The sequence below is a fragment of the Nicotiana sylvestris genome, chromosome 6 (assembly GCF_000393655.2).
Source record: "Nicotiana sylvestris chromosome 6, ASM39365v2, whole genome shotgun sequence".
Lineage (NCBI taxonomy): Eukaryota > Viridiplantae > Streptophyta > Magnoliopsida > Solanales > Solanaceae > Nicotiana > Nicotiana sylvestris.
In genome coordinates, this window is record NC_091062.1 from 109431617 (window position 1) to 109458023 (window position 26407).

A 26407-nucleotide genomic window follows, 5' to 3' on the forward strand; every position below is an offset into this window, starting at 1 on the left:
AAGATCCTAAAATAAATTTCCCAGCAGAGTTGCCACGCTGTCGTGCCCCCTTTTTCTCGCGAAATCGGGCTTGTGACATTTAGGAGGACAACTCATTCCCTTTTGGGAATTGGGTTTTGGAGTTTGATGAGTCGCCACCTAATGATTAAGTGCATTAGGACACTAAGAAGGGTTTGAGTTTGAAGAACCAGAGTTTGGGTAAGGGCTAGAAATTATCTCAAGGGGAAGGTGTTAGGCACCTCTCAAGATCCACTAGTGTGGTTCCCGGCCATGTTACAATTGTGACTTCACATAATCAAATAGGCAATTAAGGGCCTCAAATAGAAGGAGATTTTCACATATTATTGCAAGCAAATTGAAAGTTTGCAGAGAATAAGGAAAGCAGAAATAGTTCGGACAATAAAACAAGTTAAAAGAGAGGGGGTCCTAGGTTTACAAACAAGATGGATCACGTCAATGCAATACCCGGCAATCACTCCTCTGAAGAGGGGTTGCACGTGGTATTAGCGCACCGGTCATCATATCCATATCTACCCTTCCCACACTGTTAAGGTAGTAAAGTGCAGAATTGTGTCATTACTTATTGCATGCTAGTACCCGCACCGATCCTATCAGTCCCGGAGGCATTTGGGACTACTAGTCATAAAGGGAAGCGAAATTTTGCTTTTCAGAGTTTTAAAAAGGATAAAATTCTAGGGCGACAATCAAAACATATAAGGCAGGTATGGGGAGAACACATAACAGTTTAAAGGTCTCAAACAGGCCTCTTCATTTAAAGAGACAAATTGGCTAGCATGACTTACAAGTACTGGTTATGGTCTGAATTAAATAAAAGCGTAGGATAGGATGATTCATCACATATTTCTCAGATGAGGAGTCCGAATTAGCCTTCCCTAGTTGTAATTTATCAAAGACTGATGCAGTTAATCAATTATCTACTAGCTTGCCTAGGTGAAACTTATAGGCATGATATCTAACAGTGCTTACTCCTATTTAAAGAGGCTTACTAATTGCGGAAAACACATAAGTTCTGCAGATGTTAGACGACATTGCTACTGATTTTAGACTTGTAGATGAAATAAACGAATCAGATTCAACTGGTTACTCATATAGGCATGATTTCTAGGCATTGTTGATTTTAAGACGGTTATAAAAGTGCAGGGAGTCCTATAGACATGGTATCTAGAAGGCAGTTGATTATTGTTTTAACCTATAATCATTTTTCTAATGATAGATAAAAATGTAGAAGTGTAGAAACTGTAGGCAGGATTTCTATATGTCGTGCATGAATGCAGAAAACTATAGGTAGGATTTCTATATGATGTGCATGGATGCAGAAAATTTATAGGCAGGATTTCTATATGACGTGCATGAATGCAGAAAACTTATAGGCAAGGTTTCTGATGCGGAAATGCAGAGAACTTATAGGCAAGGTTTCTATATGATATGCGAAAGTGCAAAACTTGTGAATAGTAACGCCTATGGGCATGCTTTCTACCCTTTGCATACATAAGTGATCCTCCCCTTTTTCACTAGAACCCCATAAGTTATCACAACATATTACAGACCAGAATGAATTAAGAAAAGTAAAATTACATCAGAAATTAAGCTACAACCAAGGAGCCTAATTCAGACTCAAGGTCCAACAATATGAGGTGAACCAACTTCTAGGATTAGGTTTCTAAAGCCTTCTCTTATTTGGTATGTGTCAAAGTTCCTCAAGAGCCTCAAATGGACTCCGGGCAGTGCTTACAACCCAAATATATTGCAGAATTAAGAGCATAGTGCAGTGTGGAAATGCCAGCCCTCAGATGTCCAAGTTCAGATGGAACTCAAGGTCCTAAAGCAAGGCTCATAAGAGGGGGGCAGAACTTAGAATCTAAGAGTAAGTGTAAATGCATAGAGGGGGAATTAGGGAGAGCCATGGCATGCTGGTGGTCATGCCCAGCAATTAGGAGTGCTGGCACACCCCTGACGAGCCTATTAGCCACATTTTGAGAGTTGGGATCTATTGAGGATCAGGTTCAGACCTAAGCAGCAATTTGGATGCTATCAGGCCATGAACCTTAACTCAAATACATAGAAGGGAGTGGGGGTATAAGGATTTCATAACAAACAGCAGATGCAAATAGAGAGTAGCATACTCAGTACATAACATGAATAACAAAGTAGACAGGAGTGTAGCAACTGCAAAATAAACACATAGGGATGGTGCTGAAATCGAAATTAAGGCATACCAGTTTCAGGGAAACCAATAAGTGAAAGCTGAAGTCTTGTAAACCAAATTGCAAGCAAATAGTACAAAAGATCTCAGAAGAGAGTAGAGTATTGAAAGAGTATTGTAATTGAAAGAGTAGAGGTGTGTGTAAAGTGTTGAATTCGAAGTGTTGAACTGAAAGTTCAAGGTGTCTAAGTGCAGAAGGGTCACGCCCCTTTTATAGTGTAGAAAACAAGTAAAGAAAGGTAAGGGAATAGCTTACAATCAACCACACAGAATCTCTCTTCAGTTAAGGGATTCTGATTTCAAATGGGTAGAAGACAATTAAGGAAAGAATTGGATTAAAATCTTTTCCAAAGTAGTACAAGAAGGGCAAATAAATAGAAACTATTTAAGGAAAGAGTTTGATAGCAACACGGTTTGTGCAAATAAGGAAAGGCAACCAATCATCAGCCAGTGAAAATCAGAAATTGAGTTTTGGTATGAATGAATCCAACCAGAAAAGGTAAAGAAAGGTTTAACTAAAGAAAATCAGTAACAATCAATCAAACCCTATTAAAAGGAATTCAGAATCAATCGATAGTTGGCAAAACCTCTTTTGAAGGAAGAATTCCTCAAATATAAAGCATACAGACATGTCAAACAAGAAAGAACTGTCATGCTAATTAGAAAGAATCTAGCATAGGAAAGTTCAGAGTCACAAACAAAGAGGCTCAAATTTAGTACATACACTCAGACTTAGTTCGAGAGAATCCAGGGTTTCATAATAGAACCCTAGTCCAAACATAAGGTCAAACTCGCTAAAAACCCCAAATCCTAGGGTTTTCAACTCGAATCAGATGCATAGGCGAGAAGACAAATAACTGAAACAGGCTCAGAGGTCTCTTTTAGAGGTTCATGAGAAAACAAATAGGTAAAATAGCAAGTTCGAAACAAACATAGTAAAAAGCTGATTTGAAGCATAAAGAACATGTTTTAAGAAAAGCTTGAAACTTAAACAAGTTCAGAAGACAAAGAGGTAGCATAAACTTAAGGAAACAGTAGATGAAACATGTTTAGAAAGAACTCAAACAAAGTCCAGAAGAAGGCAAATAAGAACTAAGAGCTTAGTAGAAATTACAGTAAAGGAACATAGGGTTAAACGAACGCACAAGATAAACGTGTGAAAGCATGATATAGAAACCAGTAGAAGAAAGAACGGAGCACAGTAGAAGAATATGCATAATAAGGCGAACCTAAGAACACAAGAGAAGGACATGCGAGGTAGAAAAGAGAACATAAAAACATAGCATGGACAGATTCACACAAAGAAAAGAAGAAGAGGAGTCAGAAAACATTTTAAAACTTTTTTCAGAAACCCTAAATCGAAGAGAAACAAATTTTGAAAGAGAAGATTGGGGAAAACGTTTTAAAATTCCAGTAGAACACAGATATAGCATAAATCTAAGAAAACACACAGAGAAAAACCTCGAATAACTTAGGGTTTCGGCGAAACCCTAAAAATGAGAAAGGCTTGGAAGAAGGTCCGATCTTGAGTCGGATAAGTTAGAATCAGGCTCCTAATGCTTGAATATGCCGGAGCATGGCCGGAGAAGCCATAGGGGTCTGCGAGTGAAACCCCAAAACCTCAAAAACTGCAGATCTGAGAAGGATATGATGAGAGCCATCGGAGTCGGGCCTCGAAGCTTCGAACAACCATGGTTTGATGGTGGAGGGGGTGAGTACCAACCATCCATGGCCTGAGAAGCCACGAATTCCGGTGGAAACATGGTAGAATAAGGTGGGAGATGGCTAGGGTTTCAGAGAGCTTGAGAGTGTTTTTGAGAGACGAAGGGTTTCAAGGCGGCGGGTCAGGTGAGAATGAGGGGGATTAGGGTAGTCGTTTAGGAGTTAAAAAGGAAAGGGCTAGTTTTGGTCGTTGATCTTGAGTTATCAACGGTCCAGATTTAAGTGGTAGGTAGGGAACGGGTTGGGTTATTGAAAATCGGGTCGTGGGTTGGGTTAAAATCTTCTTCTCCTACAACCTCTATCAAGCTATTTCTGCCACAACACCATTTTTCTTGACGTAGCCACCACCTCTCGTTCTTCCCCAACCTCCTTCTCCAACGAATCGCTCCTATTCCTAACCCCTTTCTCCTTTTTTTCCAACTAGACCCACCACCAAATCACCGAGTTCAAACTAAAATGGCAATTTTTTGGACTCTAATTACATTTCTACAGCTATAAAAAAGTTACATTTGTACCTAAAACACAATATTATACTGCGCTTTAGTTAACGGAATTTTAGCCGCTAACGTAAAGCGCAGTATAATATTGTGTTTTACTAAATAATTCTTTTTTATGTAAAATGCAGTATTATACTGTGTTTTACTAAAATACAGTATAATACTGCGTTTTACTTCATTTTAGGGCCCACCAATAAGTGTTCTACGGATAACTGACATAAATAATTTGTTTTTTTTTATGTAAACGCAGTATAATATTTTTTTTTATTATACTCCATTTTACTAAAACGATACTGTGTTTTACTAAAGCACAGTATTATACTGCATTTTACTTCATTTTTGGGCCCACCAATAAGTGTTCTGCGGATAACTGACAAAACAATAATTCAACTATAGAAAGCGCGGTATTATACTGTATTTTACAAAAAGAATCTGCACCCCGAGCTAGGACTTGCCTTATTTAATGGTGTTAGGATTTTATGAAAATATATTCAAAACTTACCTTCAAACTTCCGTTCATACTTCTTTTCTTGTTATCAAGCATTTTTTTATAATGTCTGAAGAGCCAAAAATAAGGGTTTCATTATATTGGGGGGGGGAGGGGTGAGGTTGTAATGGAGAATAACTCTGTGAGTATAGTTCACCTCCACAGTGTCATGTTAAATTGCCAATTACAATGGAGTACGATGAATTGGTATCGTTGTTACGTAAAATAATGAGTGTGAGGAAACGTTCGGTGAACCTTAAAGTAACCGATAGATTTCCATATTCTAGGACTCCGCAGGGGTTTGATTATTATTCTGAGTTTAACATTGAAGATGATGAAACTCTTAGAGAATTTTTGCGGATTCCGAATGAATACAGGGAATTTATTGTAATAAAATTATTGGAAATGTATGTCAAGGTTGAAGATGTTCCCAATAATGAGGGTGTGCATAGTAGGGATAACCCCAGTCATCGGGTGGTTATTCTGGAGCAATTTTTGCCGGACAGATTCCTAATGAAAGAGCTTTCCTTGATTTAAAGTTGTCACCACCGGCGAATGAGCAGCGAGGATATAATTTTTCGACTTTATATAATCCACAAGACGATTGGTAAACTTCAATTTTTCTACGCTTTAGGGATGTTTATTTTATATTTGAATTTGATTTGTATTAATACTCATATTTTTCATAGGGGGTACGGTCCGGATATGAATTTTACAAGTTATGACCCCGCTCCTAGTTGGAATATGCGTAGTTCTGGCGTGTTGGACCACGATGGTCCATTCGGGAGTCATCACCAACAAGAAAATGTCCATCATGGAACGTCAACACAGTACGACTTGTAAGTAAAGTGATATAGCGATATGTAAAGTATTTATCTAGTTGAGTAGCTTATCATTTTGTTCTTTTTGTGCAGTGAAAATGAGCAACTTGATGTTCCTGACCTCACACAGTTTCCCATAGACAACGTATTGACTCGTGATTTGGCATATGCGCAGAGTCAGGAAGATGATAGTGATTATGACAACAATGCGATGAGTCTAGAGATGACACACCCTTCCCTGATGAGGGTGATGAGGAGGAGGAAGTGAATGTCAAACTTGAGCTGACGAGGGAGCATGCTCCTCCACCTCCCGTTAGACCAAGAGTGTACGAATTCCACGTGCCGTTTCATGAGCAGAATATTCCCTACCTTGATAATTTGCCAAGTATGCCGGACGTGGATTCCCTCAAAAGGGATGCTGACGAATCTCGTTTAGAAATGTGGGATGAGTCTAGACCAGCGATGCTGGCAAAGGGCATGTATTTCCTCGATAAAGCTCGCCTAATCAGGGCGGTAAAAATCTATAGCGTAAGAGAGTGTCGTGAGATGACGGTAAGGGAGTCAACTATGGAGGTATACAAGGCTGTATGCCGTAGAGACTTTATGGGTTGTCACTGGATGTTGCGTGCCAGCAAGAAGAAATTAGGGTTGTGGAAAGTGGGTAAATATATTAGCACTCATAGATGTGAAATGGACACATTCAATGAGAATCACTTCAACCTGGATGTAGACTTGATATCTCTTGTCTTGATTCCATACTTGGAAGTGTCCATTAGGTTCAAGATTAAAGAGTGTATTACAGTCGTCCACCAGGAGTATGGGTGTACTATAACCAAAAGAAAGGAATATCTCGGGCGCAAACGTGCCTTTGAAATTATTTATGGTGACTGGAATAAGTCATTTTCATCTCTACCCAGGTACATGGCCACACTACAACACTTTAACCACGGGACTGTTGTTGAATAGAAGCGTGAGCGGAGTCCGGACAGACCCGAATATATTTTCAATTATATGTTCTGGTCATTTAAACCAGCAATTGATGGTTTTGTGCATTGTCGTCCTATAATTTCCATAGACGGTACTCATGTCTATGAAAAGTATGATATTAAGGTTTTGATTGCAGTTGCAGTAGATGCCAATAGACAAATATTTCCACTAGCTTTTGCCATTTGTGCCAATGAAAGCGAAGAGACATGGACGCTTTTTTTGAACCACTTGAAGCAGCACTTTGTCAAACAGCGTTCAGGTATTTGTCTAATATCTGATCGACATGGTGGTATTTTAAGTTCTGTACATCATTTGCCTGAATGGCAGGAACCCTATACATACCACCGTTACTGTGTGAGGCACCTACCGGATAATTTCCAGAAGAAATATCACGACAAGGCCTTGCATGATTTAATGTGGATGGCTACAACTGAGCACCAACAATGCAAATTCACGAGGCATATGGAAGTAATCCGGCAATTAGATCCATGAGCCTATACTTGGCTGATGGGACATGAGCTTCACATGTTGACATTGCATGATGATGGTATCAGGCGATGGGGAGCCCTGACTACAAATGTGTCGGAGTCATCCAATGACTTGTTGAAGTCTGCACGTGGATTGCCTGTCACTGCCATGGTTCGGATGACATCCAAACAGATTGCAGAGAGGTTTGTTGAAAGGGATAGAGCTGCATCGGAATTGATGGATAGGGGTGTTCAATTTATGCCAATACCGATGAGAAGATTTGAGAATTATAGGAGGCGGGCACATTGGCATTCATTTTTACAGTACGATCACGACCGGAGTGTTTTTGAAGTTCGCATCGCTATCCGCGGACACCAGGGGAATAATCTACAGACGGTGAATGAAGCGAGTAAGTTGTGTTCATGTGGGAAATGGATCATCTACCACATGTCGTGTGCACATGCCTTGAAGTGCTTTCAACAAGTTGGTTTAGGGGCAACAACCTATATTGATAGGCAATACAGTGTTGCTGCATACGTAGACACATATAGTGGGCAGTTGCAGCCATTGGGTGCTGAGCATTATTGGACGCCGAAACCTTTTAAAATGGTGTGTAACAAGGACTATTTGCGCAAGCTGCAAGTGCAAAAGAGAACGCGTATACGAAACCAAATGGATGTTAGTGACACCGTTTATGCGCGTAAATGTGGCATATACTCGCAAACAAGACACGACCGTCGTAAATGTCCTTCAGCTGGTGTGGGTGGCGGTGGTAATCCTGGTGCAAGTTCGTCGAATGTACCTAACTATTAAGGATACACCTAGTATTTTGTTTTCGTAATATTTTTTGTAATTAGTGTCTATACTTGTGTATGTTGCAATATCTATAAAATAAAATTATATTCCACAATCTTGTTACATCTTATTTTTTAACATGACCTTTTGAATTGGGATGATGATACGGTAGTCCAACATTCAACTTATTGGTGTTAGTAAAAAAGACCAATCTGAAGATTGAAATTTCATAACATAATATTCGAAGAGATAAATGCACAACAACCATAACTAAAGCAACATACATGAAAATAAAAGATAATAAAGGAAAAATCAAGACATTGCTATTTCATTTCAGAAAAATTGAATATGTATAGCGCGGTACTATATTTTGTGTGTTGTCTTGTCGGTCTGAAAAGCTGAACCGACTGCGCAAAAGCTGTTTCGTTTTAGAAAAATTGAATATGTATAGCGCGGTACAATACTACGTTTTGTGTGTTGTCTTGTCGGTCTGAAAAAAGCTGAACCGACTGCGCAAAAGCTGTTTCGTTTCAGAAAAATTTATTATGTATAACGCGGTATAATACTACGTTTTGTGTGAAATCTTGCCTATAAATAACGGGCGCATTCTAGTTATTTTATGCTCTTAACAATAAGCAATAGAAAATATTTCCATAAAAGCAAGGTTTCTCTTTACGCTTTAACAAATGTCTCAACAGCCCCTTTATGTCCCAAGGTGCGAGTGCGGCAAAAAATGCATGATGCACGATTGTTGGGAAGAAGCTGGACGCCGCTACTGGGCATGTATGAACAAGTTTTATAGGCAACTTGATGAACTTGTTTGCAATTTTGAGGTATGGATTGATGAACCCTGTGAGCAGAAATACTACAAAGACAAGTTGTATTCTCTTCATAGTTTGTGTTTGAAGCAGTGGGAAAGAGAGCGACAATCCAAACAAGAAGTTGTGGAGTTGAAGGCGAAACTCAAGGAGGTGAAAGAAGAAAAAAATAAGCTGGAAGACCAACTCAAGTGATTGGAGCAGAGAATACTAGGCGGTCGTGACTAAACAATGACATGTACGTGTTGAGCGTAGTAGTGTATCTTTATGTTTCCCTTGTCATGTGTTTATTAGTTGTACTGAATTTATGTTACGTTAGGTTTTCTATGTCTGTGTTTGTGTTGTACTATTAAAATAAAATTATTGTTCAAATTGTGTTAAATAAAATTCTTGCCATTATTTACATAATGTAGTATTTACACAAACTACAAACAAAAAAAAAATCAATGAGTCCCACAGTCAGTGTGCTTCAATGCAGCCGCTGGCCTGAGGCGCATCCCCTGTCGCCCGAGTACACTATCAAGATCATCCTCATCACGTTGCCTCTTTATGTGAGGATGTGCAGCAGCATGATTGTTAGTACAGCTGGCAGGATCGGTAGAAGGGGTCGTCGGTTCGTCAATAACCTACAAAACAATTACCAAGCTTAGCATATGAAAATGTATATTAGTAATGTGCGTGTTAAGTCAAAAACATTTTCTCACCATGGTCTCGTCGGGCTTCTGAGTATAAGCATCCGTGGTGTCCTCATTATCGCAGACAGTGGGCACCGTGATGGGCTGGGACGAAGCCTTAATCAGAAAATTAAAATTTAATTTATGGAAAATCATTAAGGAAAAAAACAAATTAAAATTTAACAGTAATACAAACATACCTGCGCCTGTGATAGATCCGCATCAACCGCCGGGGATGAGCCAAAACTCAACCTGCGCCCGCCATCCACGTCTCGGGTCGGTCGATCTTCAGCTGCGGTAGATGGGCCTGAAAAGAACTGCTCTACATCTCCGTCGAATGTACCCGTGATCAATAATTGATCTGACGGGGTGACCTGCGATACTGCAGATCCAGCTGAAGGCTGTACGGCGACATGCTGCTGGAAGGTTCGTCTAGCTGAGGGAAATAACCTGGCTAATCATCTCCAAGATCCTCATCAGGTGCCTCAACAGGTGGGTCAATAGGTGCCTCAACGCCCCTTTGCTGGGGACCACCTCCTCACCTACCCCTACGACACCGTGGGGAAGCCCTACCTAGTGGGGCAGCCCTGGCTCGTGCCCCACCCCTGCCTCGTGCGACAGGCATACCCCGATGGTGCTGCTATGGTGCCACATACTCAGCAGCATGATCTAACCTCGCGTCCTCTCTGGCTCGCTGCAGTATCCGGAGAGCCAGCTCTACCACCTGCCGGCATACTCAACGACTGCATGATTGTCAGCATGCTGCTGCATCTCCTGTCCCAACTGGTAGACCATATGATGACCAATAGCCTGCACAACATTTAAAATATTTATTACATAACGCTATATCACAGTTATAAGTATGGGTTCCAACAAAAACATACTAGTGCCTCGTGCCTCCCAGCGTACGGTCTGAACCGACCGCCAGCTTGATGAATGGGGTTCCCGATCATCAGTCGGGTGTGACGGTGGTACCATGATGCATACATCTCAATAGACGCCGCCTGGATCTGTGAAGGTGGTGGCAGAATCATGTCCTCTCACTGCTCCCAAATATGGACCTGCGCCTCTAGCCATGCTACAAATGCGTTGTCCATCCTCGAATGATCATCCCGCTGATAATGTGTAGCCATCAATGCAAACTCCCTCGGTATAGTCTGCAGACGGTCAAACTGGCGAAGTAACTGCTCTATGGCATGATGCTCCACAACATCGAGGCACATCAGCGGGACAGAAGTGCTCCAAAGCCGTCAGTCGACCGAGAAATAATCGGGCAGGCCAACTATCAACTAGTCGCTATATGGCGTCCAGATTAACTATCAAATAATAACATAAAAGTGAGTATGCGCAATACAAGTGAATTTATAACAAGTAAGTTTAGGTACATATTTACCTATGCGACCTCCAGCATATCCAACACATCCCTAACAAGGGGGGGATTATGATGAGCATCAATGCCTCGGTAGTTCCCACACTGGAGAACCCACCTCCTAGCTAGAGGGAGTAACGAAGGTGCTACATCCGGAGGTAATGGTGGTAGAGGTGGCTGCAACGGCAGGAACCGCTCCCAAGCCCAAACCTAACATACAAGGTCGACGGAAAATTTAAGAGTCATTTCGACTTATAGAATTGGAAGTAATGAACAGAGTATTCGAATATGTTGTCACCTGTAGAAGCGGCAAAAAACCACATATGTCGCTCTGGGTGCCCATGCTAGCCCAACACATACTCCTGTACAGGTAAGCGAGAACAGCAACACCCCAGCTGTACTGGGGTAACTCATCTAGCTGCATGATGTAGAAATCGCATACTCACTGATTTCCAGAAGTGTTCGGGAACAAGACACCCCCAAAAGAAGGAGCAGCGCCAACCTCGTGTACCGATGAATATTGAGATCATCTATCTCGCCGGTGATGTCGGGGTGCAATACCTCCAAATGCTATCTGATAGCTGTCACAGCAAGGCGACTGCCCCCTCTAGCTGCATCCTCACCCTGTGGCCTGAAACCAGTAAACTGCTGCAGCAAGTCCAAATACTGGGCACACGTCATAGATCTCATATACTGACTCAGTGCAACGGCCAGTCCATCAGTAGGCAGCCTATATAAAACCTGAACATCCTGAAGCGTGATGGTGGACTCGCCAATAGGCAAGTGAAAAATGTGCGTCTCCGGTCGCCACCGCTCTATCAACGCCGTGATCGGAGACCAGTCGAGCTGTAGCTGCCAAATCTCAAAAATCCTATAGAAGCCCATATCACGGAGGCGCTGGACTACGCGGGAATGGAAAGATATATCCCTCAAAAAGGCCCACACATCGTCCGGTCTCCTTGCGTGGAGAGTCTGCTCCACTAGTTGTCCCTCCCATACGTAGGCGGATCTATGATCGCCCTGTAACACTAATATCTGATCCGAGACTGGACCAGGATGCACATGCGGCACGTCCATGTTGTCTACTGTAAATTAAACAAAATTAATTGTGTGTTTGTATTATAATAATTAATATTTAATTATTTAATTGGACAGAGTACATATCTCTGGGTTCCAGGCTCGATATTTGAGGCCCAGTAGCACCAAGCTATCTTGAATTGTTATGTGTGTCAACTTTAATATTTTTACAATTTTGTTTGTATTATAATAATTAATATTTAATTATTTAATTGGACAGAGTATATATCTATAGGTTCCAGGCTCGTTATTTGAGGCCCAGTAGCACCAAGATATCCTGAATTCTTCTGTGTGTCAATTTCAATATTTTTACAATTTTGTTTGTGTTAATAATTAATATTTAATTATTTAATTGGACAGAGTATATATCTATGGGTTCCAGGCTCGATATTTGAGGCCTAGTAGTACCAAGCTATCCTGAATTCTTATGTGTGTCAATTTCAATATTTTTACAATTTTGTTTTAGTTTTATAAATTAAATAATTATTTTTTAATTGGACAGAGTATATATATCAATGAGTTCCATGCTGGATATTTAATTGACAACATATATTAATTTGTTAGTTCTGTGTTTGTTTTATAAATTAAATAATTAATTTTTTTAAAATGTAATTGGATAAAGTTTGTAGTTAGTAGATACTTAAACTACAGAGATTCTACTCTAAAAGGCTCTATATTTTACTACGCTGAAAGGCTCTAGATTTTACTACGCTATAAGGCTTTATATTTTACTACGATAAAAGGGCACTTTTCTTTAAGAAAATAAATAATCTAAACTAGATAAAAACAACAAACATATTTTAATAACATAACATTCACGAAATTACATATAAAACAGTAAAAGAAATTATGAATATTTTTATTAACAAGAAAAATTATTTCTCAACTTTTAACTATTTTTTTCAAACACTAATAATTTAATCCGAATAAAAATAACATACAAATTTAATCGCAAACAAAACACAAAATAACGTGGAAATACATTCAAGACAGCAAATATGCATTATTATACGAGTTTCGACATAAACTAAATCAGAATACCTCGATTTATATTTTTAGAAATGTCGGAAATTTGAAATTTTGAGCCCGAAACAAGGAAATCACAACAATCGAAGGCTTGAGTTGTATGCGGGACCTACACTCTTCACTTTTTGTATGACGGGTGGGGTCCAATCGATTTTTTTTTTTAAATCGGGGAGGGGGGACCGTTGGATAGGGGTTGGGTTTTTAAATTGAAACCTTCTAGTTTCTGTCGTGGGGAAGAAGGAAAGTTGATAATTTAATAGGAAAACACGGTATAATACTGCGCTTTTCTAAAACGCATTATTATATTGCGTTTTCCTTTAACGGCTAAATTTTTGTTATACTAAAACGCAATATAATACTGTGTTTTAGTTAGAAAGATAACTTTATTTTTTACTGTATAAAAGTATTTTGAGTCCCCAACCCCCTCTCCCCCTTCAAATACGTCAGTTTTAGTACATTTTTCATTTGACTCCAACTCGAAGTCTCAACCTCCGATTTAATACTCAAATCAGTCAATTTTTGCGTCTTCTTCTTGGGTTTTAAGAAATCAAAGCATGAAAGAGTAGGATAAGTTAAATATTAATGAACCAAAACGAAAGTAAAACTAAAAAAGGAAAGAACAACAACAACAACAACAACGACCCAGTATAATCCCACAAGTGGGGTCTGGGGAGGGTAATATGTACGCAGACCTTACCCCTACCCCGAAGGGTAGGGAGGCTGTTTCCAGGAGACCCTCGGCTCAAAAAACAATAGGAGATGATATATTAGTACCATAAAAATGCGTAATAAAAATAACAACAATATATAAGAGATATGAAATATGAAATATAGGATATTAAATACGAAAATACGAAATAGATGGCTGGTATAGTACAACTAGAAGGTAAAGCCCTGCCTCAATAGACGACCAATGACATTCCTAGTCTAACTCCTAACTGGATAGTCTCCCTCTATTGTGTTGTAGAAATATTCACACTCTCCCCTAACCTACAACCCTAATGCTCGACCTCCATAAATCCCTATCAAGGGCCATGTCCTCAGTAATCCTAAGTCGTGCCATGTCATGTCTGATCACCTCTCCCCAATACTTCTTAGGTCTCCCTCTACCTCTCCGCGTGCCCACTACAGCCAGTCGCTCACACCTCCTCACCGGTGCATCAGTGCTCCTCCTCTGAATGTGCCCAAAAGACAAAGAAAAAAAGTAAAAAGTATATTAAATTTTAAAAAAGAAAAATACGCTTAGATTTATCCTATCACGCGCTACATTGAAGTGCAGAATATTCGCCATGCCGCATAAGCATAAAAGGGGTAATAATTTCATTTCAAACATTTATAGGGAGGTTACAGGACCCTCGCAAAGAGAAAGGATGCATCTGACAAAGTGATTCAACCCCAATAGAGTAATATATAAAGTACTGTACGCTTTTGAGTTCGAGAATGGTGTAACCCAAGGAATACTCGTGAAATTTATCGGGCCAACGCAAACTTGGACTGTAACAATTAACCTACATGTAACTTGAGAAAAATTTTGTTTAATATTTGGAGGATGCAGCCACCGTAGAAGTCTATTATAGAAGTTTCATGAAAAAGCTTCATATTTGATTAGTGATTACCCAAACTAATAATGAGAACTATCAGTAGATACATACGTGTATGTAAAAATCAAGTTTCCTCCTGAAAATGCGGAGTTGACTATGCCGGCCAAATATTAAAAGAAGATTTGATATAAAAAATCCTTATGAGTTTACACTTTCAAAAGAAGTTTTGATATAAATTAACATAATATCTTACATACGAGCAAATTTTAAACTGACAGCACTTTTGAAAAAAATTTCTCACAAACAATTTAGGTTTTCAGAAAATGTACTTCACTTCACGAATTAAACTACAAATACCTATACAGCATGACATCATGAGAAATAGAGACCAAGGGGGGGTTTGGCTAAGCACCTTTTAGTTTATTTACGTGTTTGGTAAACATTTAAAGTACTTATAAGCCACTTGACCTATAAGCTAAAATCAGTCATAAGTCATAAGCTGGTCACTTTCAACTTATGACTTTTTAGTTTATAAACACTTTTAGTTTGACCAACACCTTTACTAGTTCATCCTTAATAATATTTTCTTATTCACAAATTACTTTTCCCAAAATAAATTTCTTGACTTTCTCTTCATTCCGTATTCGTTGTTAATTCTTTTCTTTACAAAGAAAATTTTAATTTATAATCTTCTAGAAAAAATTCAAGAGTATTTTAGTCATTTTAACAAAAGATTAGCTTATCAACACTTTTTGATCAAATACATCAACTGCTTATTATCAGTTTGAGCACTTCTATCCAAACACGTAAATACTTATTTTAAAAATCAATTTCAGCACTTAAGAGAACTTTTCAACACTTCAAGCTTATCAACTATTTATAATCATCTAATCCAAACGGTCAAAAAGATATGTCTCAGTAACCTTTTAGTTAAATAAATAAGAGTCTTTTCATAATTATTTAACAAGGGGGACTAGTGCAATTGTGATGACATTTTCTTGTTTTAAAACGAAACTTTCGTGTTCTAAGGCCTTGAAAACCTCATTTAGAGTCATCTCAATTTTCGTGCATAGTTTGGGTGCGTAGCCGAAAAGCTTAAATATGAAATTTAGTGAAAAATGATAAGTTTTGACTGTAAAATGAATAAATTTGACTTCGATCAATATTTTGGGTAAACGGACCCGGATCCGTAATTTGACGGTCCCGGAGGGTCCGTAGGAAAATATGGGACTTGGGCGTATGCCCGGAATCAAATTTCGAGGTTCCGAGCCCGAGAAATGAATTTTTAAAGGAAATTATTTTCTGAAATTTTTTAAGAAAATTTGAAATGAAGTTTGATTAGAAAGAGATAGTATCGGGCCCGTATTTTGGTTCCGGCACCCGGTACAGGTCTTATATATGGTTTAAGTCATTTCTGTAAAGTTTGGTTGAAAACGAACGTCGTTTGACATGATTCGGACCTAAATTGCTAAATTTGATACTTGATGAAGTTTGAGAAAAAAATTCTTGATTTTGAGGTTTGATTCATTGTTATTGAGGTTATTTTGGCGATTTGATCGCACGGATAAGTTTGTATGATGTTTTTGAGTTAATACGTGTGTTTGGTTAGGGGCCCCGAGGGCTCGAGTGTGTTTCGGATGTGTTTCGGCAAGTTTTGAACTTAGGAAAAAGTTGCAGATTCAGAGAGGTTGCAGGTCTCTGAAGTCAGGTCTCGCGGTCCGCGGTGGAAACTTTGCGGCCGCGGTGGGATTTGTGAGGTCCGTGGTGAGCAAGGCCAAGCCTCCACGGCCGCGCTCGATTTCTTGCGGTCCGTAGTGGAGCTCCGCGACCGCAGTCCTTTTTATGCGGTCCACGGTGGAGCTCCGCGGCCGCAGTCCTTTTTATGCGGTCCGCGGGGAGGGTCTGAGAGGGGTATAAATAGACGGAATTTTCAATTATTTTCATTTTTCAAAACCCCAAAAACATAAGAAGCGATTTTTCAAACAACATTTCTTCTCCAAATCAATTGTAAGTAATTTTAATTAGTTTTCTTCAATCATTAACATCTTTTAACATGATTTCAACTTCAAATCAATTATTTTCATGGGGGAAATTGGGTGTTTTGGGTAGGACCTAGGTTTTTCAAAAAACATGAGTATTTGGACCTCGATTTGGGGTCCGATTTCAAAACAAATTACATATATGAGCTCGTGGGGGAATGGGTAATCGGGTTTAGGTCCGAATTTCGGGTTTGGACCAAGCGGGCCCGGGGTCGATTTTTGACTTTTTGGGGAAATCTTTATAAAACCTATTTTCATGCATTAGAATTGATTCATTTAACATTTATTGATGTAATTACACAACTTATGGCTAGATACGAGCGAATTGCCGGTGGAATCAAGGGGTAAAACTATAATTGAAACTTGAGTTGTGTTCGAGGCATCGAGGTAAGTGTTTGGTCTAACCTTAGCTTGAGGGATTAGGAGTTGTGTCCTATTTGCTATTTGCTATTTGCTTCTTGTCGAGTACGACGTATAGGCATGGTGACGAGTATCTATACGTTGGTGTCAAGCATGACCGTGAGTCTTATATTGTGATTTTCATGATTTCGTTGTATTATTCATGACTTGGTGAAGATTTGTAATTGTTGTATAAAGTTTGTGGAAAGAACTGTGACCTATGAACATTGAGGAGCATTGGCTCGAGTTGTGAAATAAATTGTAAAAGTATAAGTGATAATCGAACCTCTAGAGCATTGGCTCTAGTTGTGAAGTGAATTGTAAAGTAAAAATTGAGAAAGAGATGAGATCATTATGTTGTCATCCTTGTCGGGCTATTGCTGATTTATTTATTGTTCCCTTTCCGGGATTTAATTGTTTAATTGTTGTTCCCTTGCCGAGATTTAATTGTTTAACTGTTGTTCCCTTGTCGGGATCTCTATTACTATTTACTTTATTCCATTGCCCCTTTGCTTGTGATTGTTGTTTGGGTGAGGAAGAGTGCTAAAGCACGAAGGGTGATGCCGTGCATTGTTTGTTATTGTGATTAAAGAGTATAAAGCACGAAGGGTGATACCGTACCGCACGACGTACCATTCCGTGCCGAATCTATGGATTATATAGTGAGGAAAGAGAGTAAAAGCATGAAGAGTGATGCCGTGCACATTTTGATTATATGATTGTTTTGGTGAGGACGAGAGTAAAAGCACGAAGGGTGATGCCGTGCACATTTTTATTATATAACTACTTTGGTGAGGTTGAGAGTAAAAGCACGAAGGACGATGCCGTGCAAATTGTTGATTTCTGCTTCCTTGTTGATATTCTAGTTATGTTGTTTCTTTCCTTACCTGATGCATTTCTATTAGTAGCTAATATCTCCCCCACAGCATGTTTCTCCCTCCCACGTTGACTAGTTATTTCTGTATATATATATATATATATATATATATATATATATATATATATATATATAAACCGCACAGGTTTATTTGGTAGTCTGGTCCTAGCCTCGTCACTACTTCGCCGAGGTTAGGCTAGACACTTACCAGCACATGGGGTCGGTTGTGCTGATACTACACTTTGCACTGTGTGCAGATCCAGGAGCAGCTTTTGGACAATAGTTGGAGTGCTTCCTTCATTCCACCCGGAGACCCAAGGTAGACCTGCAGGCGTCCGCAGGCCCTGGCGTCTCCCTCTATCTCTATTTCCTGTTTCATTTTCTTTTGTTCAGAAACAGTGTATTGTATTTCTTCAGATCTTGTATGTAGTAACTCTTAGACAGTCTGTGACACTGTGACACCAGGTTTTGGGGCATTTGAGGTTTAAAAAGTTGTAATCGACGTAGCTTTAAGATATATAATTGGTGACTTCCGCTTATTTATTTAAAATTTCGCTTTTATCATATTATCGACTTGTGTTTGTTAAAAGAAATTAAAAATGAAAATGTAGCAATTAGTTAAGGTTTGGCTTGCCCAACTCCCATTAGTAGGCGCCATCACGACTCTCAAGGGTGGAAAATCCGGGTCATGACAACAATCGACCAAAACGAAGCTGACGACACCTTTAATTGCTTCTCTCTTCTACTTATTTTTTATTAAAATTTTTATAATAGCGATTTTGAAATGGCATTATTCTAAACTAAATGAAGGGAAAAAAAAAAGATCAAGTCAACTCCCAAACAGCCCTAGAAGACAGATGGCGTGGGCGCGTATTCTTCGCAAGCACCCTGGACTACGGATGCATCAATAAACATATTATTGCGCAAAAATAATTCAATTTTTGCATTAAATTAAACAAAAAAATGTAGGACACGTATTTTTTTTGTATGTCAATTTTGCTCAATACAAATATATTTATATGATATGCATTTTCACTTTAATTTGTCAATCTTAGGATTAAATTATTCAATTTTGCATAAGCACCTGATACATATTTCTTAAAATTGTCTTATACGCCAAATTAACGTGTCATTGCAAAACCATACCTGCACTAGATGACATCATAATACATATGACTAGTTTATTTTAAGGCGTAATACATACGGAGACACCTAAAGTTGGCACAATCTTTCACTTAGACACTTAAATTAGGCCTCTTTCCAATTAGACACAAGAATTCATTTCAAACTATACCAATTAAACACAAAACTATGACATGGCAAAGAAAGTATTTCTTAGTCTCCTTGAGCGCGTGAATGAAATAAACATGACATTTTCCAATTAATTAAATATTAAAAATATATTTGACCACAAAAAACCCTATTTTCACTAAATCCTCCATCCCCCTCCCCCCCAACCCCAAACTGCGTTCCATCATCTTCTTCATTTTCCCACCATATCAGCTCCCCCACTATCGTATAGTACATTTGTTTTTTTTTTTCCCTTTTTTTTGGCTAATCTCTTTTTCTCCATTTAATTGGGCAAAAATGCAAATATTTGATTTCACCGACAAAATTGTAAATAATGTCTCACGCAGACAACAGTATCAGATAAGAAGAAACTACAAACTAAAGATTCAATTGAGATTCCAGCTCCTCAATCTTCCTCCTCAGCCTTATTCTCAGCAATGTTGAAGTACCTCAGCTCATAGACATTGCGATCCTTGTTTGCAGAAATAACTCTGAGCCAATCACGGACATTGTTCTTCTTGAGATACTTCTTGGTCAGGTACTTCAGATACCGCTTGGAGAAAGTGCTCTCGGAGGTGACAGTGATTTTTGTTTTGTCACGGAAGACAGTGACGATATCACCAAGAGCTCCAACCTTTCCTCCGACCTTGATGCGCTCCTGCAGAAACTTCTCCAGTGAAGCGATATCCATGATCTTATCCTTAACAGGCTTTGAGAAATCAATCACGAAGGTTGCTCCCTTCTTCTTCCCACCCTTGGTGGCTCCGCTGCTTCCTCTACTCATCTTCTCCTACGATTAAAGAAAAAACACAAACTCTACCTGAGAAGCTGCGGAGATTTGGGAGGAACTATGAGAAGAGTTTTTTTTCCCTTTCATTTTTCCATATGAAACTTTTCTTTTATTCATTTTTCTTGTTTTCACACTTAAATATAAAGGGTTCGCCAACTATTCTTTTTCCTCCTTTTATTATCTCACTATCTATCTCTTTGAGTTTGACCCATTGCCACCTACGACAGCTTCTTTGCTCCCCTCCAATGGCTACCCCTGAGAAGTAACCATCTGAGTTAATATGTGAAAGAAACTCTACCGGCGAACTCTGCTGCCGGAGAAAATTACTACTACCGGTGGATTCAAACAGACCCGGATCGCCGGTGAACCTAGTTTCCGGCTTAACAAGCTCCGGAAGATGCTGCTGAGTAGTTGATGGGTGGGGTGGTGGTTTGTTGGGTGAGTGTAAAATGGGAGAAGAAGGGTTAAGAACCACTTCGTTTTCGGTATCGGATTCGAGAAGTGCCTCTAACCATGTTGCCGGAGCTGAATTTTAGTAGAAATAACACTATATAGCTGAGGTGGACAGTGAGGTGGACAAAAAAATGATGTGGCACGATTTTTAATGGTTACTTTTGCCACGTAGACAAAGATTGCAGAACACGCGCTTGGTTAATTAATAAGCCAGCAAACGTATCTAATTGGTATGAGAATTGCCTAAGAAACACGTCTAATTGGAAAGAGGCCTAGTTTAAGTTATTAAGTGAAAGATTGTGCCAACTTTAGGTGTCTCCGTATGTATTAGGCCTTATTTTAATGAGACAAAAGAATAAAAGAGAGAAACTAAAAAAATTCATTGGCTTATATATCTGTTTAACCAAAAATATGATTCTTTTGTCAAAGCTAAAGACAAATAGAAATTCGGGCTACTGATAATCAGGAGACGAAAAAGAAATAATAGACTTTTTGAGAATGACAAATAAGTAGTAAATAGGTTTGTATTCCAATGTAATGTTGATGATATCCTCTGTCCTTACAAATGACGAGACCTCCTCCTTTTATAGTTGATTCTAAGTAAAGGAGTAATACCTTAGTCTTAATGAGACAATTATGAGCAATAAATGACATTAAATAAGACGTTACACAATCATTCCTATTTAATACCAATTCTCTAACGTATTGGGTATTTAATATTGAATTTGGACTCCTTTTCGTCATCATATCCATGTCTTCAATGCCTTCTGATCTCTTGGCTTTAAATGACCTAAATAGGTACGAAGCTTGTATTATTCGAATTGCCTCTCGTGCCTATTTAGCTTTCCTTTCCCTTATCTATTGTCACTCGTACCTCTTAACTGATCATCATGTTTTGACCATTTGACCAGTCCTCGTGTCATGCCACGTCACCTTCAATGTAAATTCAGTTTTTTCCCAATACAGATAGTCCCCCCACTTTCCATTTATCAATTAAATATCTGGGAAGTGGGTCTTCATAAAAAGGGAATTTTTGCCGTAATTAATACTATGACAGTACTGACGCTTCAATTGTCCCTTCTAATTAATGCTTTGCATACGTGTCACCTTTTATTTAATGCTCTACACACGTGTCACTTTCTGATTGGTTCTGCAATTCTGCGCCCTTTATTCAAGGCTTCTTCATTCCCTCTATTCACGAAGTGATAATTGCCTTTATTATAGGCTTTCCATCATTACACTTCTAAGTTTGACGGTTGTCATTATAAACATATTTTAACCCTCTTTCTTTTGTCTTCTTCTTCATAGATCTTCAACAAGCAATTTATTATTCACTTTTGCTTTTTCTCCCCTTTAGTTCATCCTTCTTCAACAATGTCATCTCCAATCCTTAACCCTAGAAAAGTTCCAATTCTAGATCACTTCCCCAATGCCCCGTAAGACAGAGGAGAGGCAGAGGAGGTAGGCAGAGGAGCTTGAGCCTAGGATCCACTCGTGGTGGTTCATCTGGTTTTGCTTCTTCTTCTTCTGGTATTAGGAGTTCTATCTCAAAGACCCCCTCTTCTAAAGGTAAAGAACTTTCTGAACCTACTCAGGAACCTTTAGTTGAAGAAATCGTACCCAATGATTTATCTTTTGGGAATGATAGAAGATCTCTCCAAGAACAAGTTAAAAATTTAGAAAAAGATGACACCTATCCTTCTTTAATAACTGAACTTGTGATTCCCACTGTTAGGAAAGATTGTAATTGGAGAGATAATCTTCGTATGATGATTCCTGCCCCAAACTAGAGAATTTCTTCTTTCAGAATTGGATTCTCTTTCGTTTATACTTATCCCTTTACTTTGGGATTTAATCCTGCCATTGACCCAGTTATACTTGAATTTTGCCGCTTTTTCAAAATTTGCTTAGCACAAGTAGGTCCTCTTGTTTGGAGAGCTGTGGCTTGCTTAAGGTATTTATCTACCAAAGCCAATGTTAATTTTACCTTTTCCCATCTTATTCACCTATACCGCCCCAAATTATTCCGCCATGGAGTTTTTACCTTGACTGCAAGAAGCAAGAAGGTTTTGGTAAACCCCGAAGATGACAAGGATCGAGGGTGGTATTGTCGTTACATTGCTGTACGTACGGTGGATTTGTTGGGTGAAACAAACATTCCCTTCCCTAAGAAGTGGAATTTTGCACGTAAGTTTTTCTTTTTCTTACCGTATCTATTTTTTAAGAAATTTGATTTCTTTTCTAATCTCGTCTCTTTTTGGATTTTTGTAGCAACCATGGGAGATGTGGAACACGTTCCTAACTTCCGTGGTTGGGTAGATTCAATTTTGAAGATTGCGCCTATGGAGGCGAGAACTTGGAAATCAATTTCTCTTTTGAATGGTTGGAAAGTGAAGACCCATGGTATGTATTTCCTTATGCTTTGCCGTATATTGAATTCTTTCTTATTTTAATTCTTTATCCCTCTTTTTATCAGGATTTGGTATCAGGGGTATGACAGCTGAGGTAGCCGTTGCCATTCGAGCGTCTTCAACCGCTTCACTTGATTTGGAAAAGACTCGGGCCACGCTACCAAAAAAGAAAAGTTGTAGAAGAAAGTTCTGAGAATGAGGAAGAAGAGAATACCTCTTTGATAGCTAGGGCAAGAGCCAGGAGACGCGTCATTAATGGAGATGAAGTTGAAGATACTCCTGCTCGAGCCTCTATCTCCGAGCCTGTTCAAATCCTTTCTGATTAGGATACCACTCCAAGAGGCTCTAATGAATCAATTTGACGTTTCTTTGTTAGTGGTTTTGAGAGTGGAGAGTTTGGACCAGTTCTTGATGTACTCCCCTCTCTTCTTCTATTCCCATTTCTTCTATTCCTTCTATTCCTTTGACAACCACGAGTATTTCTTTGCCTATTTTATCGACTCCTGTTTCCTTACCTGTTTTGGTTCCCATATCTGCTCCTATTGTCCCTGCTTTGACTCCCACAGCTCCCATTGTTTTTACCTCTTATACTACTCCTCCTTCCATTGTTCCCCCTCCCTCTATTCAGCATACAGAGGCGGGTTCTAGCAGTAGAGGCATGACTATGAGAAGTGTTACTCTTGAAGTTCTTGCCAATCATAGCCTTTTGAGAAAGACTGGTGGAGCTGATGTTTGGCTCGAGCCTCTAATAAGAGATATTGAGAAGAAAAAGACGGAGAGCCACAGTTGCTTGACTCTGATGAATGACATAGTTCATTCTACCTTGAAGGTACTTCTCTTTTAACTTACAAGTTTTTTTATATCTCTCTATATTCTCACATTTGATGCCTTTCCCTTGTAGGCTAATCTTATTGGTACTGAGTTAATGGGAAGAATCTCCACTCTAGAGAAGAAGGATCAAGAGTCTGCGAAGGCTATATCTGAGGCTAGGAGAATAGCCAAGGAAACCCAGCTTGAGGCAGCAAACTGGAAGGAGCAGTTTGAGAATGCTCAGGGGACCATAGAGGAGTTGCAAGAAAGTAGAAATCACCTGGAGCAGCAAAAGTGTGGTCTGACTTCTGAGCTAGCAATTGCCAAGGCTTCTTCAAGCCAATTTGAAAAAGATAAGGAGCTTTTGGAGTGCTCATTTTCAGAACAATTATCAAAGGCCAGTGAAGAAATAATAGAGCTTAAGGCACTTGTGGAGGAGAAAGAAGAATATGCAGGGGAGTTAGTGCAAAGCTTGACTCAAGCTCAGGCTGACTTAAGGATCTCCTCTGACGAGATACGTTCTTTGAAGAGTTCTCATGCCTCCCTTGAAGCTTCCCTTGACTCCCACTTAGCTGAACACCAGATATTAAAGAAAGATCTTGCTATGTGGGAAAGGGAGTATGGACTTCTTGAGGAGAACTTCAACATAGAGGTAAGTTGGGCTTTTCTAAAATCTCGCCGTGATGCTTTGATGGAAGCTACTCAAGAAAACTTTGATTTGCAATCTGAATTAGCCAAAGTCTTAGACACTACTGAAAAAAGCCAACAACCAGTTGATACTCCTTCTCCTGCACTTGGAACTCCTGGGGCAGAAGAGCTTTTAAATAAAGAAGTGGCTACTGCAGCAATTGGAGTTGCAATTCCGGCTTCCGAGGGTGAAACTTCTATGACACAGCCCATGGAAGCTGAATCTCCCGTGACTCTTACTTCCCTCGGTGATTTTAACACTCCAGGACCAGTTGAAACCGCTCCTATTGCTGCTCCCTCAGAAGTTGTTACCGTGCCTGTGACTGCCCCTGAAAATGAGATTGCAACTTCTGATGTTCCAACCCCTTCAGTGACTAGTTGAATGTATTTCAAACTTTACTGTTTTTTTTATTAATTGGTGGTGTTATCCCTTGGCAAACTTTAAGGGATATTTTGATGAAGTCCCCAGTTATCATAATGGGGCATTTGTAAAAAATAAATATTTTGCTGACTAAGTTTGTACTTAGTCTTTTATATTAAGAAGTTTTATCGGTACTTCTGTATATTCTATTCTTGCCTATTTATCTAGGACTTATAGAATAGCTTAGCATTTTTATCCTTTGAAAATGCTTTATGATTCTTCTCATGGATTATCAACATGAGGCTTATAAAAGTGGGCCCTTTTATTTTATCGACACTTAATGAAGAAGACGTCTCAACTTCATAATGGTGTTATAATACGATGAAAGAAATAGGAATACACATGTTTTGTATGAAACAACTTTGACAAGTTTTTATTCATGAACTTTAACAAGTTTTTTTGACTATTACATGTATTAAAATACATCTATAACTTTCTCGTAACTATTTTTCTTGTAACAGATTTTTACATAATATAAAATAAACAAGGTTTTTCTTCATAACCTGTTTCAGTATATAGTCATGACCCTATCTTTATATATTAGGAAGGGTTTGAGAGGTGACTTCGTTTATGAGTTTGAGAGATGACTCTGTTGTTCTCATGGGAAAAACATTATAATGAATGTCTTGTGTTTGTTGAACACGATGATGAATGCTGAAGACTTCGTAACTTTTTCTCAACACTTGTCTCTTTGTGGCCGACTTTTGTTCGATATTCGTATCTGTTTTTCTACATATATCTGTGTATAATATGTAGTCCCCCAAGTGTTTGAGAGGTGAAGTATGAAGCCTCGAGCACTTGTTTATTTCTTTCAATTTGGTCCTTTTCCTGAAACAGAAAAATATACGGGACTCGGAGGTGCGATTATAGATGAAGACTGCCTAACTCGTGTGTATTTCCATCAGATTAATTGTAACCCTGGGCTGGGAATTTTAGAATACTCCATTTTGCCTTGCAGGTCGTGACTCATCATTTGGCACGAGTTAGGGTTTTTGCCTAGCATCTAAAATCGTTAGTAAAACTTTAATAATTCAAAAGAAAAATTTTAACATGGCGATACCTGACCGTGGGTACTTTCTCAGAAGTAATATCTCTTTAAATGGATGGTATTCCAATGTGAGGGTAAAACTTTGCCGCCCATTGTCTCCAACTCGTATGCTCCTTTTCCCGCAATGTCACGAACTCTGTATGGTCCTTCCCACGTTGGACTTAGCTTTCCTGAATTAGCAGCCTTTGAAGATTGGAACACCTTTTTAAGCACGAAGTCCCCAATTTTGAAAAATCTGAGGCGTGCTTTCCTATTGTAATATCGTTCAATTACTTGCTTTTGTGCTGTCATTCTTATCAATGCAGCTTCTCTTCTTCCTTCAAGTAAATCAAGGTTGACCTGCATCTCTTCATCATTAGATTCCTCCGTTGCCTGAACGTACCGTGTGCTTGGTTCACCTATTTCAACTGGAATTAAGGCTTCCACACCATAAACCATTGAAAATGGTATTTCTCCAGTGCTTGTTTTTGTCGTTGTATGATAAGCCCATAGTACTCCAGGTAATATCTCAGGCCAATTACCTTTTGAATCATGTAACCTCTTCTTCAAGTTGTTGATAATGACTTTGTTTGTGGATTCCACTTGTCCATTACCCACTGGATGGTATAGCGTAGATGTTATCCTTTTAATCTGCCAACTTTGAAGAAATTTTGTGATTTGAGCTCCTATGAATTGT

The 26407-nt window shown here is 39.0% G+C and overlaps 1 protein-coding gene across 1 annotated transcript; it reads right to left on the reverse strand.

Moving 5' to 3' along the window:
- Nucleotides 1–19371: 19371 nt before the first annotated feature.
- On the reverse strand, nucleotides 19372–19964 carry LOC104247846 (large ribosomal subunit protein eL22y-like). The gene has a single exon (XM_009803967.2). The coding sequence runs from the start codon at nucleotides 19893–19895 to the stop codon at nucleotides 19518–19520; it is 378 nt and encodes a 125-aa protein (XP_009802269.1). The 5' UTR covers nucleotides 19896–19964; the 3' UTR covers nucleotides 19372–19517.
- Between the last annotated feature and the right edge of the window lie 6443 nt (nucleotides 19965–26407).

Excerpts from the sequence above, each read along its gene's own strand:
- LOC104247846 (XM_009803967.2), bottom strand. The coding sequence starts at position 19,895 with ATGAGTAGAGGAAGCAGCGGAGCCACCAAGGGTGGGAAGAAGAAGGGA.